This window comes from Bufo gargarizans, chromosome 4 (assembly GCF_014858855.1).
Source record: "Bufo gargarizans isolate SCDJY-AF-19 chromosome 4, ASM1485885v1, whole genome shotgun sequence".
Lineage (NCBI taxonomy): Eukaryota > Metazoa > Chordata > Amphibia > Anura > Bufonidae > Bufo > Bufo gargarizans.
In genome coordinates this window covers 410,066,867-410,083,724 of record NC_058083.1, presented here as the reverse complement: position 1 = coordinate 410,083,724, position 16,858 = coordinate 410,066,867, and the positions used below count along the sequence as shown (strand labels likewise).

At 40.8% G+C, this 16,858-nt stretch overlaps 1 protein-coding gene across 18 annotated transcripts in view; it reads left to right on the top strand.

Annotated features, from left to right (window-relative positions):
* The window catches only part of SYNE1 (spectrin repeat containing nuclear envelope protein 1), a 451,533-nt gene that overhangs the window by 408,908 nt on the left and 25,767 nt on the right, over window positions 1-16,858 (top strand). For 17 of the 18 annotated variants that reach the window (XM_044288568.1, XM_044288579.1, XM_044288581.1 and 14 more), the window contains 5 exons: window positions 7,532-7,694; window positions 9,781-9,968; window positions 12,053-12,203; window positions 12,837-13,019; window positions 14,433-14,570. In XM_044288568.1, the coding sequence (XP_044144503.1) occupies window positions 7,532-7,694; window positions 9,781-9,968; window positions 12,053-12,203; window positions 12,837-13,019; window positions 14,433-14,570 (823 nt within the window). Of the gene's footprint in view, window positions 1-5,046; window positions 5,254-7,531; window positions 7,695-9,780; window positions 9,969-12,052; window positions 12,204-12,836; window positions 13,020-14,432; window positions 14,571-16,858 lie in introns of those variants that run through there. The other variant, XM_044288584.1, reaches the window with a different exon arrangement.

Genomic DNA, 16,858 nt, shown 5'->3' with positions numbered 1-16,858 from the left:
CTTTCGTATCCCAGTTCTATACCACTATTATCATGAAGATTACCCTTACAGCAGCAGTAAACTGACACTGGATTATAGAATGACATTATTTTGTGTTTAATTTTCAATGGCATATTACTGCCAAAATGAAAAAGAAATACAACCAAAAATTCTAAACAAAATAGTTTTCTATGAATATTAAGTTTAAAAAATACCTCTTTCTGATGGAAATGTCCCTTTAAGAGTAGTCGGAGAGTTGTGACCACTAGGACAGCATGCTGTTTATTGCCATAGTATCAAGTGACAAACTCAGGAGGAACCAGAGCCTCAGCAGCTTTGTGTGTGCAGCCCATCTCTTGGCAGACATTACAGTGTCATTACAATGTGTTTCCTTTATTTTGGGATAGTTCATACATGAGGTTTATGTGTTCCATGGAGCATTCCTTTTAGACAATGGTGTAGAATGCTGCGATGGAGCCTTTGCTAGTATTTTTTACTGTCACCACTTTCTAACCCTGGAGTTTGTGAGGAATTTTTCACGATGGACTTCAATGTAAATAAATGCAAGATTTTTTTTAAATTTCATTTTATTTATTTTTTACATAAAATTCCCTCACTTTAAGGTCAGCGTGTATGCTCCAGGCCTTAAATTGTGTTTTCCTGCCTGTAGATATTTATGACCTAACCTCAGGTTAGGTTATAAATATCAGGTAGGTGGGGGTCCAACTCCCAGCCCCCCACTTCAATGAACCAGTGATGGGAAAAAAAGCAGTTCAAAGAGCCAAAAGCAGAATGCTCTCTACAATGTGTAGTGGTCATACCACAGCTCAGCTCCCTTTCAAGGGAAATGCTGAGGATAACCTCTATATCAGGCATGCTCAACCTGCAGTCCTCCAACTGTTGCAAAACTACAACTCCCAGCATGCCCGAACAGCCTACAGCTATGGCATTGTGGGAGTTGTAGTTTTACAACAGCTGGAGGGCCACAGGTTGAGCATGCCTGCTCTATATGGAGGTCTTCCATCTCTCCCCTGACAACAGGAGATCTCCCATCTCTCCCCTGGCAAGTGCAGATGTGAAAAGATGTTGATATTTATTCTCCCATGTGATATTTCAGCCTTGATAACCTGATGCGCAGTCCCACCTTCGGTCTCCCCTCTCATCTGACAACAGATTTTTGGGGAAGGAAGAATCGGGCATGTTGGATTTCATAATACCAGATTTTTTCTTCTTGTGGGAAATAAGTCCCTGCAAGAAAAGTGTGACAAAAGCTTACAGTATATCTCTCTCCCCATTACAAATGAGAATGGGAGCAAATACTCCAACTTTTCTAATCACAGGAAGCCTCTTTACCTTGTTATTTTTGTGCCCCATATAAACAATATGGCAGTCAGTCAGACTGTTGGCATGTGAGCGGCTGCCATCAACATGTTCATGTCCTTCGTTTTTATACATTTATTTTTGTTCTTCAACTTTTAATTAATAAATTCATGCAATCCTGAAGTCATTTAACTGATTTTTAGAAATACATTGTTTAAACTGTTACAACTACTATAATAATGATTTTTTTAATATATTTTATTTATAAAAATTATTGTTTTAGTAGCCAAACAGAAGTTTGGGACCACTATTCACCGCAGTGTGTGGATTGTGATTTCTATAAGGCTACATGCACACGACCGTATGTGTTTTGCGGTCCGCAAATTGCGGATCCGCAAAAAAAACTGATGACGTTCCGTATGGCATCTGTTATTTTTGTGGATCGTTTTGTTTTTTTGCGGATCCATTGTAATAATGCCTATCCTTGTCCACAAACTAGAAAAAAATAGTACATGCACTATTTTTTTGGAAGAGCAGCGGAGCGGTCAAACTGAAGCGGACAGCACATGGTGAATTGAAATGAATGGGTCCGCATCCTATCCGCAAAAAAAAAACGGATTGGACACTGAAACAAAATACGGTCGTGTGCATGAGGCCTAATACTGTATGTGCTGCAGTGAGTGCTGTATTGGCAGGAGCACACATAGCTGATTCTGCCTGTGCACTCATCAGGCATCATAATGAAGGGGAACGCCCACAAAATATTGCAGTAGCACAGTCGACATTTAGTTCTGTGTCCATGAGGTTTGTTCTGTCTGCAGATATAGACTTTTCTATATTGAAGTTTATATACATGTATTGATTGGATGCTTTTTGTACAGTCGTGGCCAAAAGTTTTGAGAATTACATAAATATTGCTTAAGTTTTTATAATAGTAATTTGCATATACCCCAGAATGTTATGAAGAGTGATCAGATGCACTGCATTTCATTGCTGTCATTAAAGGACCTGCTGAGATCATTTAAGTAATCGTCTTGTTAACTCAGGTGAGAATGTTGACGGGCACAAGGCTGGAGATCATTATGTCAGGCTGATTGGGTTAAAATGGCAGACTTGACCTGTTAAAAGGAGGGTGATGCTTGAAATCATTGTTCTTCCATTGTTAACCATGATGACCTGCAAAGAAACGCATGCAGCCATCATTGCGTTGCATAAAAATGGCTTCACAGGCAAGGATATTGTGGCTACTAAGATTGCACCTCAATCAACAATTTATAGGATCATCAAGAACTTCAAGGAAAGAGGTTTAATTCTTGTTAAGAAGGCTTCAGGGCGTCCAAGAAAGTCCAGCAAGCGCCAGGATCGTCTCCTAAAGAGGATTCAGCTGCGGGATCAGAGTGCCACCAGTGCAGAGCTTGCTCAGGAATGGCAGCAGGCAGGTGTGAGCGCATCTGCACGCACAGTGAGGCGAAGACTTTTGGAAGATGGCCTGGTGTCAAGAAGGGCAGCAAAGAAGCCACTTCTCTCCAAAAAAACCCATCAAGGACAGATTGATCTTCTGCAGAAAATATGGTTAATGGACTGCTGAGGACTGGGGCAAAGTCATATTCTCCGATGAAGCCTCTTTCCATTTGTTTGGGGCATCAGGAAAAAGGCTTGTCCGGAGAAGAAAAGGTGAGCACTACCATCAGTCCTGTCATGCCAACAGTAAAGCATCCTGAGACCATTCATGTGTGGGTCTGCTTCTCATCCAAGGGAGTGGGCTCACTCACAATTTTGCCAAAAAACACAGCCATGAATAAAGAATTGTACCAAAACACCCTCTAACAGCAACTTCTTCCAACAATCCAACAACAGTTTGGTGAAGAACAATGCATTTTTCAGCACGATGGAGCACCATGCCATAAGGAAAAAGTGATAACTAAGTGGCTCGGGGACCAAAACGTTGACATTTTGGGTCCATGGCCTGGAAACTCCCCAGATCTTAATCCCATTGAGAACTTGTGGTCAATCCTCAAGAGGCGGGTGGACAAACAAAAACCCACTAATTCTGACAAACTCCAAGAAGTGATTATGAATGAATGGGTTGCTATCAGTCAGGAATTGGCCCAGAAGTTGATTTAGAGCATGCCCAGTCGAATTGCAGAGGTCCTGAAAAAGAAGGGCCAACACTGCAAATACTGACTCTTTGCATAAATGTCATGTAATTGTCCATAAAAGCCTTTGAAACGTATGAAGTGTGTGTAATTATATTTCACTACATCACAGAAACAACTGAAACAAAGATCTAAAAGCAGTTTAGCAGCAAACTTTGTGAAAACCAATATTTGTGTCATTCTCAAAACTTTTGGCCACGACTGTACGTTTATACTTATGAGATAAAGAAGAATTTTCACATACATTGTGACATAGCTATCTCTGTAAGTACACATATACAGGGAAGGCCGGCAGCCACTGAGTAGGACCACCCCTGGACTCCTAAGAACAGAAAAATCTGGGATTTGAGTGAATAAATGACAAGGTATACTGAATCTTTTCCTATAAAATCTGCTCAGCCCCTCCTGCTGCCTGCAGATCAGACACCATGTTCAATGCGACAGGTTCCCTTTAACAGTCTATTTAGGTAATGATTTGATTTATTATATGAAGTAAAATAAGTCACAGTCACCTCCAGGGTCTTACAGTATTTTTTCTTCAGAGAAAGTGTGAACTTGATGGACATGTCTTCTACAAGCTGGAGTGAAGTGCACTGTGCAGCTGCCAGGGCTTTCAGGGGGCCTTTTGGTTAGGCTGCTGGTACTTGGCCATAGAGAAGCATCTGTTTTCTTACATGTTGTAATGTTGATAACTCATTAGACATGTGGTAATACAGTATATAGAAAAAGTGACAGTGGTGCTTGCAAATGAATCATATAGGATATTCTGCTACTTCATTTACATCTATCAGCCAAGGGACTTGAGTTATAATCTGGTCTTTGTGGCTCTGTGAAGTCCTTCAGCTACTGCATGCACATACCGTATTTTTCGCTTTATAAAACGCACCTAGGTTTTAGAGGAGGAAAGTAGTAAAAAAAAAAAAATTTCATCAGACCTCAGGTCAGATGCCCATATCAGACCCCCATATGAGACCTCAGATCAGACCCCCATATCATATTTTTAGATCAGCCCATCTACTCTGCAGGTCCGTTGGTCTTTCCTACAGTTATCGCTAGCAGCGCTTCACCCACCGCTCCCCATGCCTCCTGCATACCAGTGGGAAGCACTCATTAGTATTCACCTTATAAGACACACTGCCATTTTTCCCTCACCTTTGGGGGAAACAAGGTGCATCTTATAAAGCAAAAAATATGATACTTTAGGGTTAGTCCACCTATGGCATTGATCTTCAATTGTGTGCAAACTCCCAGTATACACTGACAGCTGCTGGCTTGCTGGAGAATAATAGAGTCAATACTACTGGCCTGTGTGATATGTTTATGTGATTAGATGCTTCTATGCTTTAGTATATTACATAGTACACTCTATATCTAAAAGTTTGCAATTGATTTGGGATAATAAAGTGAGGTGTACTTGTTTGTTGGGCAGCACGTTTCCTGCAGCCCTGCTCTGAACTGCAAGGACATATCACATTTGCAGACAGCATTCCTGGAGACAGATCCTCCACATTCTCCTGAGTGGATCCTTTTTATAGAAGCATGACCAGTTGTCCAAACACTCATTCTCAGATTGCAGTCCCAAGGGTTGTATTTGTTCTCCGGACTCACTTCTCTCCTACCCGCAGAAGTGAGAGGGTCGTTACTATACAGTGGGCATTAACTTGCTCATGGTTGTGCCTTTCCTGATGAGTACGTTCATGGTGCTGGCAGCAGCCATTGCTGATCTGGGTGCCCATAACATGGCGGAGGACAGCATTGAGGAATCTGAGCTCCCAGACTGCGACTGCGATGTCTCAAGGCAGGAATCTTCTTGTACCCTACTTTATCATGCATGTCCAGTTTTGATTTAGTATCAATTATCCATTATGCATCATGTAAGGAAGTCCGATTCCGTGGGAACTTTTGAAGTTGTTGTTTGTTTTGTTAGTTTTTCATGGGATGACAAGTTTTTAAGCATAGGATGAATAATAATCTGATTCTAAATCGTATTTCAGCCTATGTGTTCATGTAAATATATGTAACAATATGTAACCTATGCATAATTTACATATTGAGTAGATGCGCACCCATATAAAATATATACACATATTCTTATTTATTTCATGATTTTTATTGTTTTATGTAAATGATTTCCCAGAAGTCTACATTTACCCGTTTTCCAGTTTTAGTGGTTGACCTTAAATAAAAATAAAGCAGAGCTGTTATCCTTGGTCCTCAATACATTCCCTAGTTGCTGGCACCTTAGTTTAGTAGTGCTCCTCCGTACAGTATTTTACTGTATTGTGAAGGCTAGAATGCAGCTTCATTCCCCTGCACGAGCATCTATATATACAACATAGTTTTGGGTTTCATATCACATATCCTGTCATGTGTCAACTCTAAGTCACATAGGCGTGAGTGCGACTGATGCATCTCTTGAATACCATATTACGGTAATAATTGTCAGTGCCTAAAGCAAGATACTGCACGCAGCTTGCTTGTTAATGGTGACTTGTGCTATACCAGTCTTCAGATGCATTGTTATATTGTATAGTATTCCGTTTTTATTGGCACAAATCAGGTACAGTGCTTGTGTTATGTTTTATGCCGCCGGCACTAAGCAACCGGTGGCGTCTGTAGCCTAAATATACCCTGCGAGTTAGCGGTCTGTGATATGTATTGTACTGTCATGGAGACACGGGTTACATAAAGTTACACTTCATTACTGTTATACTATGTGCTCTTTTATACTGAGGGATCTTAGTTGACCTCAATATCTGATGTCTATTTGACACACTATAAAATAAATGAGGGTACAGGCACACGGCAGGGTCTTCTGCAGCAAATCCACAGCAACATTTGTGGTGTGGATTCTTCATGAATTTCACCCTATGCATTTGAAAGGGTGAAAATCCACACTGATGAACAGTTTATACGTTTTCCACTGCATGTGGATGAGATTTCAGTACATCTCATTCACTTTGCTAGAAAAATCTGCAGCGCATCCGCCATATTTGAACATGCCCTTGGGGAGCATCCACAATGGGTACATGGATTAACATCTGTCAAATCCCCAGAATTTTACAGTACCAGCAACCTAGATGAGATTTTAAGAAATCTCATCTGCACCCCTGCAAAAATAAAAAAGGGATTCTGCAGAGAAAAGTGACCCGTGATCAGTTCATGCTGTGGATCTCCACTGGCGATTTCACCTTTTGCAAAATCTACATCAAATGCGCAAGTCCACACCGTGTGTCTGTAAGGTGGATTGGCGCTAAGGTGGCATAGCGCTTCCTAAGAGTCATCTGTGATTATGGAAATGCATACCTTTAAGGGGCCATACGCACATGATTTTGTGCTGGTGATTTTCCACCACTAGTAAAACACCATGGAAACCGCTTGCATTTCTTTCCATACCGCATACTTTTGTTACTTTCCCATAGACATTCAGCTAACATCTCTACTGCAAATGAGCACCGAAAACACAGGTGCAAAAATCTACTCGAAAATGCAGCAAATGCCATTAAGGGTTTTCTGAGATGTTAATACTGATGACCTATCCTCAGCATAGGTCATCAGGATGTGATCAGTGGGCATCTGACACCCGGGATCCCCGCCGATCAGCTACTCGAAGACCAGTGACAACAAGTTCAGCGGTCACGTGACCTAGAAGCAGCTCAACCCAGTTAAAGTGAATGGGGCTGAGTGCGATACCAAGCGCAGCCGCTATACAGTGTACAGCGCTGTACTTGGTAAGCACAGAGAAGGCAGCGCCGGTGATCAGCGGGGGTCCCAGGTGTTGGACCTCCAACAATCAGATACTGATGACCTATTCTGAGGATAGTTCATCAGTAAAAATGTCTCGGAAAACCTTTTTAAGAACCTGTGTGTGAGAACCGCCCCTCGTCCAACAATGTGATTTATAATCTGATAATCTAGAATGCTAGCAGAATTAAAATTCAGTTCTCTATGAATATAAGAAAGCAGACCTCTGTTAAACACCTTAATGTGGAATCTTTTCTTTAAACTTAGTCTGAAGAGCTGATGATTTTACACATTTCTGAAATATTATTAAAGGCTATATTTCCACTCCATAGGGTGAAGAAATTAAAGGAGACATTGCTTGCAGTGCAACAACTGGATAAGAACATGAGCAGCCTGAGAACATGGCTGGGTCATATTGAGTCTGAACTGTCCAAGCCCATCGTCTATGAAACCAGCGACTCTGAAGAGATACAAAGGAAACTTAATGAACAGCAGGTAAACCCTAAATAAGTATGGTACATCACTCCTGCCTATAACAGGAGTAAGAGTGAAACCGTAAAATGCATTGGCTCCACATCAGGGAGGTCCAAGTGTACAAGCACACTTGGCAGAGGTGGAACTAAGAAAAGCTGCTCAGTGGCCACCATTCAAACAGGTATGTTACCACGGTTATCCTGGTGAAATGGATGAGAAAAGCTATGCAACACTAATATTTGAAATGCATGATGTATGAGGCTGCTCATTCATTGCATTTTTCAATTCTCCCCTGTATTTTCAAGATTGTTTTCAGCTTGATGCATCTAAAAATGTCATTCAGCCTCAATATTTTATTTTACATTTTAAGTCAGAATGAGCCATTTTATGTGCCCTCTCTCATGTCTCCACCAGACACTAGGCTGTAATATTTGGTAATAAGAGCTGTCGGTTAAATCTCATATTCATGAATTAACTAAACATATGTGACTTTCTTGATGGTCTTCTTTAGCAAGCACATTGATATTTACGAAATGCCCATCTCCTTGAAAAAAAAAAATGCTCTTAAAATAATAAGCCTCCTCAATCCCCCACCAATCCAGCTTTGACGCCTTGGTGTCACCACCACCTTTCTGGTGTGACATTTAATAGAGCACTTGGCTATCTCAACCAAACTGTGACCTTAGTGGTTGTGTTATGTGGTGACACCAGAGAGTGTGTTCTGAGTCATTGGGAGATTTAAGAGGTGAGAAGTAGCTTTTAATTATGAGGCCAGTAAGTATGGCACATGATCTGTGGTGGCACAGCACTTTATTGCCACCACCTTGTATACAAAGACTGCCATTGCACCTGTGAAGACTGACGAGACGTGTAGTGTTCTTTTGTTATTTTAAAGCATTTACTGCAACAATTTAATTTAAAGAGGTCGTTTGGTTTCAAGAGGAGACCAGACAATACTCAGGGTGTGTCTGAAATGAAGAATAGTCCATTGCTTACAAGGCAGATCCCACAATGCTGCGCCAATTTTCCTGACCGGGCTTTGTTGACACGGCTGCAGCAGTGACATCACATCGACAACCCGTGACCACTGCAGACTGCTGTGACTGGCTGCAACAGTCATGTGTTATCGATGCAGCATAACTTCTACAGTAGGGTCAACATAGCCCGGCTGGGAGAACCAGAGCAGCACCATGGGATCTTCTAGGTAAGTAATGCCCTGTTCTTTATTTCAGGTACAATTCAAGTGTTGTAAGGTTTTCTCCTGAAACTGGACCACCTCCTCAAATACTGTACAAAATGTAGTGATTTTTGCATGGCAAATAAGAGTGGAGTGAATGTCCCTTTCATGTGCACTAATGGCATGTACAGTATAATATTATCATTTTGAAGAATGAATATTTAATATTATGCACTTTTTAGTTTGTCCAGTATGCTGTGCACGTATTATGAGAATATTGAGCTCTGTGTTCTACCGATATTACAGATAGCGAAGAAGAACCATACAGAAACGTCTCTGGATGCAGGACTATCATACAGTAAAACAGGCATTTTGAAATTAGATGGCTATTGGTCTGAGATTTAGTTGCAAGATACAAGTATACGGATAGGTCATTGTCCTAAATAATTTGTAGAAGAATATGGCGCTTCTCATATAAACCTGCATTAGTCCACCAAATTAGCAGGCATTGGGTGATCCACGGGCTGTGTGTTCATAACCCTGTCCCATATAGTTTTTGAGTTTTTGTGAGCTGGCATAGTCTTTTATCAACAGTCTGTACAACCTCCTGTGAGTGAATATAGCTCAGTTCACTAAACATTGGACAGAGTCCAGTTGAGATTCCTTTGACGTGAAACACTGAAGGACAGAACTTGACAAGTTCTGGCAGGTTGATAAATACTTTAGATGGAATTACATCCTCAATGTCTATATTATGTGTTAGAGTGTGAAGATTGTGTATTGTTAGTCTTATAATGTTGTCATTTTCATGTACTTGCTGGAGTGGAAATGTATAATTGGCTGTACATGCCTAACTATACGTTAATATTCCAGGTAAATTGGGTGAAAAAGCATTTACACCAGTTTGACACTTTAGGTCATCTGTTGCAGGAACTGCAGAGAGACATAGAGAAACACAGTACAGGTGTTGCGTCAGTTCTGAATCTCTGTGAAGTTCTTCTTCACGACTGTGATGCCTGTGCCAACGACACCGAGTGTGATTCCATCCAGCAGGCTACTCGTAGTCTGGACCGTAGGTGGAGGAACATCTGTGCTATGTCTATGGAGAGGAGACTCAAGTAAGTAAAAACTACAGCACTGTTGCACTTGAGCTCCAGAAGAAAGATTTGTCCAGATCACACATTCTCGAGTTTCCCTCATTATTTTGGGGTAAGAGAAGTAACAACCACTCAGGATGCTATTAAGATCTCATTTCTCTCCACCTCTCTTCTTACATCTCTGACAATACACACACTCAGTCACTCCATTGGAAGCTAAAAATACCTATAAAATACAATTCAAAATCATATAAACCTATTCATATCACTAACATAGCTCCTAATCATCAGATATGGCCAAATTCAACCTCTGCCATGCCCATGCCCTTTGACAAGCCTTACCAACTCACACCTTCAGTACTTCTCTCATACAGCTGTCGATAAACTCTCACTGAAGATGTTTTACCTGGACAGCACCTATTTAGCTGTTGTGCTTTTATCTGTGGTTTGTAAGCCATTGTTCACCACCAACATATATGATGGTGTTACTTATATACCAATGACCAGGGAAAATCCCTCTTTGCAGTTTGTACAGTATTTAGTATAGGAATAGAGGGATTCATTTGTTTCTAGGTTGGGAAATATTCAAACTGCAAAAGTAAAGATCTTACATCATCTTCACGGTTGCTTTGGAGGCTCTGTTAGAAGCCTTTGCTGGCAATTCTGTCAGAGTTTTGACAGGAAAAATAGTGCCTCATGCATCACTATTCTTGCTATGAAAATGACAAAAAAAAACACAACTAAGCCATGGTAGACCTCATTATAAGTAAATGAGGTTTGTCTGGCCCCATTGATATCCGCCTTGCAATGAATCCAGCACAGTCGTGGCTTCCATTTTGAACAGAGCCTCCAAGGCAAATATGAATGCAGCTTAAAGGGGTTCTTTGTGAATTAAAAAAAATTAAAATACTTAAATATTACTTTATTATAAATATATTCCCAAATACCTTTCATTAGTTTTAATGGATCATTTTAATAATTGTCTATGGAGTTGTTATTAGGAGAAATAAAATGGCTGCTGTCCTATTAGTATGCACAAAACCTGTCCTAATCACATACAAAGCAGACAATTTACTTCAGAACGCTGAGCTAAAGAGCTGCCTGATCCTCCTCTGTGCTCTACTTGTCAGGGATTATGATCCTGAATACAGATGATAAGACCTTCAGCTGAATCTCTGTAGCATTGGAGTTCATGAGGAGACATGAAGTACAGAGAGGATGGACAAGACAGGCTGTGGTAAATAGGGGCCGTGGTAATGGAGACTGCATACAAGTGCTGCTGCACAGTAGCCACAACCTCCCCTCTCTTTTCTTCATGTCTCCTCGCATACTCCATTCCTACAGAGATTCAGCTGAAGATCTTATCAACTGTATTCAGGATCATAATCCCTGACAAGCAGGAGAGGAGGGTGAGGCAGCTCTTTAGCTCAGTGTTGTGAATAAACTTGTCCTCCTGGTGTGATTAGGACAGGTTTTGTGTGCACTAATAGGGTGGCGGCCATTTTATTGCCCCCGTTGATTGCTCTCCCTAGACATTATAGCTAATGAAAGGTATTTGGGAATATATTCATAATAAAGTAATAGTTAAGTATTTTCCATAATTTTGTTTTTTTTATTCCCAGAGAACCACTGTAATCTCCATCTGATAAATGATTTTATTTGAAATTTGTATTTGAATTATAGTAATATACATCTGTTTGGAGGACGTTTTCGATCCTGGTAAACTGGAGTGTGCTGATTTAGTTTTCAGCAGGCTGACCCATGTGGGCATAGACTGTGCAGCAGAGTAAACAGTGTAACACTAGCATACCGGTCTCATTCATTCTCTATGTTCATCGAGCCCCAGCACATTTATAATGCCCTTTTGTTCAGCCTCAGTGTACTGCTGCATCTAGAAAGCAACTGGTTTAATCCAGCAGAAGCAGTTGTACATCTCTCAAGTGTAAATGCCATGCCCTGGCGAGTCACCACCGGTTTTTAATTTTCCTTCACTGCCCCAGCTGTTGCTTGTAAATCATTCAGAAGTGGACAGGAGCCAGCGTTGACTTGAGCAGGTAAGGGCTGATGCTACTCGCAGGATCACAACTTTCTACTTCTCCTTCTAGAATTGAAGAGACCTGGAGACTGTGGCAGAAATTCCTGGATGATTTTTCACGGTTTGAAGACTGGTTGAAGATTTCTGAAAGGACCGCTGCTTTCCCTAGTTCTTCCGGTGTGCTCTATACAGTGGCCAAAGAGGAGCTGAAAAAATTTGAGGTCAATATACATTCAGAAATAATATAAAAAAAAAATAATAAAAATCAAATGACATTTAAGCACTAAATGCACTTGTTACATTAACTCATAATTGTCAAATGCCAAATAAAGTTTGGCAACTGGGCAATAGATACAAGAGAGTATTTGTGAATTGTCCATGAGTCAGTGTGACACGAGACATATGAAAGCAATAGATTTTTTATCACAGCTGTCTACAGCTTTCCCAGCTGCTACTACCCAGGCACCTGTTCCTTTCCATTGCAGAAAATAGCTGATAGAAAGAAATATATATCTATCTACACATATATTATTGGTTTGTTAATCTATAAAGCGATATCTTATTTTAAATACTAAACATATTCTAACTAGTATGCACACATATGTCTATGACATGGTCACTGGTGTGACATTTCCTGTAAAGAGATCCCAGTGCCTTGGTATCATTGATAACTTTCTGACCGTGTAGTGGTAATGATATGAATGTATTAAGCCAGGCATCGTTAGATCATTTCATTTTCTATAGTTTAAAGTGTTAAAATATGCTATTAAATAGTTATAGTATATGGTATGTACACCGCATCCATGGACAGTCTTCATAGAGAAGCCTACTTAACATGCACATATACGTTTTAGGCTTTCCAAAGGCAAGTTCATGAGAGTCTTACACAATTGGAGCTTATAAACAAACAGTATCGCCGCCTGGCCCGGGAAAACCGCACAGACTCTGCATGTAAGCTAAAGCAGATGGTTCATGAAGGAAACCAGCGGTGGGACAACTTGCAGCGAAGGGTGACCTCCATCCTCAGAAGACTGAAGGTTTGTTTTATATAGATGCTCCCTGAATAATAATTAGTTGACTCATATCAACTTTGACAAATGTAGAGCAGTACTTTAAGTTCAGTGATACAGCAATTAGAGGAATGAACCTATAGAATTGGCCCAAGATTGTAATTTATCATCTGTTCACAAGATAGATGATGTTTCTGATTGTTGGGGTCTAACAACTGGGTTTAGCCAGTCACAAAGTTCTCTGTGTAAACTGAGCAGCAGTCAAACATGCGCCATGCTGCTCAGTGAAAGTCTGGGCAGCATGGGGGCTCAGTGGTTAGCACTGGTGCCTTGCAGCGCTGGGGTCCTAGGTTGGAATCTGACCAAGAACAACATCTCCATAGAGTTTGTATGTTCTCCCCGTGTTTGCAGTTTCCTCTGGGTACTCTGGTTTCTTCCCACACTCCAAAGACATACTGATAACTTAAAGACAACTTAGACTGTGAGCCCCACTGGGGACAGCTTGATGCTAATGCCGGTAAAGCGTTGCAGAATATAGTAGCGCTATATAAGTGCATAAAACAAATAAATAAATATGAGGCTGCACTCATCCCAAAAGGAGCAACTCCACTTATTGGTGGCTGTACGTGAAGACTTTATTACCCTAAAAAGATCCAAAAACATTCCCTTATGCAGGTCAAAAGGTTCATCAAGGGATACAGATAACAGACTAATTCTCAGGATGGCAGATATTAAACCACCAGAGAACCTATGATAACACACATGTTGGATCTGGTGTGTTTTTTACATATTTTGACATTACAGTTATGTTTTATATGGGAGTTTTTTTTCCCATGGATATATGCCCAACCATACATTATCCTACAGAACAGTAATATTTTCATCGGCTCTCAGATATGTCTTTGTGATCAGTGGGGTCACAGTGGTTGGATCAGGAAGCCTTTCACCTATTCTGTTAACAGGCCCCAGAACTGAAGACAGGAGAGGAGTAAACCCCAGACAGCAGACCCCTGTCACGAAAAAATGTTGTGGAATAGTAATGCTACTAATTCTCATCTCTGTAGTCAAAGGAACTGACTACCGGAGTTACCACATCCGACATAGCCAGACACTGCCGTGTACTGCCAGATCCCCATTTACTATAATGGGATCTGACCGGCATCTTGCATAAATGCCAAAAACTCAACGGATGTCCATCAGATCTTTTTTATAGTCAATGGAGATCCAAGTATGCGGTGGTGGTTGTCTATGTCGCATACTATACAGAAATTCTGGTAGTGTGCTCCTCTGCCAGAACTGACAACTGGAATGCCTAAACTGGGATGTGAACATAGACTAACCGTTACTCATTGAAAATTATTTATCTATCTTTCCTTCTCAGTTATGCGTAAAAGTATTTTCAGCCCAATGTACTTCAACTTCTGGTTGATATCTTTACAGCATTCTATTGGTCAGCGAGAAGAATTTGAGACTGCGCGTGACAGCATTTTAGTGTGGTTAACAGAAATGGACCTCCAGTTGACAAACATTGAACATTTCTCTGAATGTGATGTGCAGGCAAAAATTAAACAGCTGAAGGTAAGCAGCAAATTGTTAGAAAATGAAGTTATAGAAGAATCATTTTAGTCATAGAGGTTCACTCTTCACTCGGATTCACCTTCAATTATGCAGAGAAGAGAACTGCTTGAAAGATTGTCATTATGACCATGGTCCTCCAAAGGCACCATGTAAGCCTACATGATACTGTGCTGGATCTGTGGACATACTAGCAGTTTCCCACTCAACTGACAATGTTCCCACTATTATTATATGTAGATGAGACAAAAAAATAATAATCTGATATTTGTTACCTGTGTCCCTAGAAAAAAACTAGACACGTTGTCATATCAGGATTAACCGCACAAAATTATAGTCACAGGAGCCATCATATCTAAATAATATGTTTATATGTATTAGATACATGGGAACAGCTGATGTTCAACCACCATAAATGAAGGCGCTATATAGATTGCTAAGACATTTCTTTTACTGAAAACGAAGCACAACATTCTCAGAAAACCTCTATTCATTTGAGTGCCGTGTAAAGAACTGAGCATTCTGTAGTGCCCTTCATTCTGGAAATCAGTCATGTGAGATAGACTTCACTAATATCATCTCTTGATATATTTCGCAGTCTCAATTGCCTGGATATAAGCGTAAAAATGTTTAAGTGGTTGCTCAGGGGAAAACAATGGTACAGATTTACTAAACCTGTAGAAGGTGTAAAGTTTGGCTGGCTAGAAAAGATGATAATAAACGTGGTGCATTGATAGACACTTTTGCCTTAATCTATACCAACTATTGGTTGGCTTATTTGTAGACAGAATATCATGTCAGATTTGTGCAGTTTTGGTGGAAAATGGGACATCTTAGGCCACACTCCACCTCTCTCACAAAGCCACCACCCTTTATTATTAAAACACACATGGGGTCATTTGATATCCAGAAATAGGTATTATATTAGGACAATATCTGGCACAAATTGTGGTGCAAAAGTTATTTGCACCACAATCTGCAAATTTTCCCCGCTCACGGCAGGTCTAAAAAATTGGGTCCGGTACAGTACAATTGTTTTAGGTATAGAAAATGGTCTAAAGTTAAGCCAGCAAGAGAGCTGGCTTTCATTTAGACAGGCGCTGGATGCACCAAAGTTATGTAGAGTGGGGTGCCTCTACACAACTTCGGCAAATCCACCGCCAGCTAAATGGGCTATTAAGACCGATTTCTAAAACGCCGGTCTTAATAAGTGACCCCCACTATTATTTAGAATAGGCACAGAAACTTTCTCTTGATGTCACTTTTGGCATAACTTAATCCAAAATTTAGGTCGGCACTCACAGTAGTAAATGTGGCCCAATATATTTAACACAGATCTGTATGTTGGAAAAAATCCATACACAAACCTCCAGTTGCCTATTCCTCCCATTCCAAGGCTGCTCTGTCCCTTGACAGTCTGCACATCCTGCTGCATTGATGATGTCCCGACAGAGGGACCAGTGATTGGCTGCAGTGTCCATATGCTCCCTTGTCAGGTCTTCATTGATGCAGCAAGAAGTGGAGATCGGCAAGGATGTCATGGCTGCAGCAGGAAGTGGAAAGCGGCAGCTAGGTAGGCTTGTACTGCTTGTATTCACTGCAACAGTATGGTTTCCAGATTATTGCAGTCCATAAGAATAAATTGAATCCTGTAGCTATCACCCCTAGTGCAGGTATGAAGTATCTCCAGTAGACTCGGTCACTGCAGGTCACACCAAGTACAAAAATGGATTCATGCATGTTGGTGTGCTTCCGCATGTGTGCAGCCACGCCACAAAAGATAAGACATGTCCAGTATTTCACCGCCACATGCGGACTATGGACCCATTGAAGTCAAGGGGTCCACACAGTGATGGGGCGTGCACACGGCAGTATCCATGTTTTGCGGACCGTGTGAATGCTCCCTAACTGGATTGACCCATGTGCTGTGCAATATCATTACAAGTTTAGTTGGGGGAAGACTGTTTGTTTGTTCCTAAGGAGAGGACATCATGTGAATCTGCATTAATCCATTTTTCTACATGGTGTGAACTGCAGCGACCGTGAGTGCAGAAGACTGTTCAAACCCTGAACTCGGGGAGATGTTTTTACTGGTATAAGAAGTTTGGACCACTTCTCTTTTTTCTTCTTTAGCTCCCCAATTATATGATGTTGCAACTGCACTTTTATTATTATTGCAGTCCTATTATTGCAGTGTCATATGCCAATTTGCTTTTCCAAAAAAGTTGTCAGTTGTCAAGTGCAGACCGTCATGCTATAGCAAGGCTCCTCATACTCTGGTTTCGTGGTAT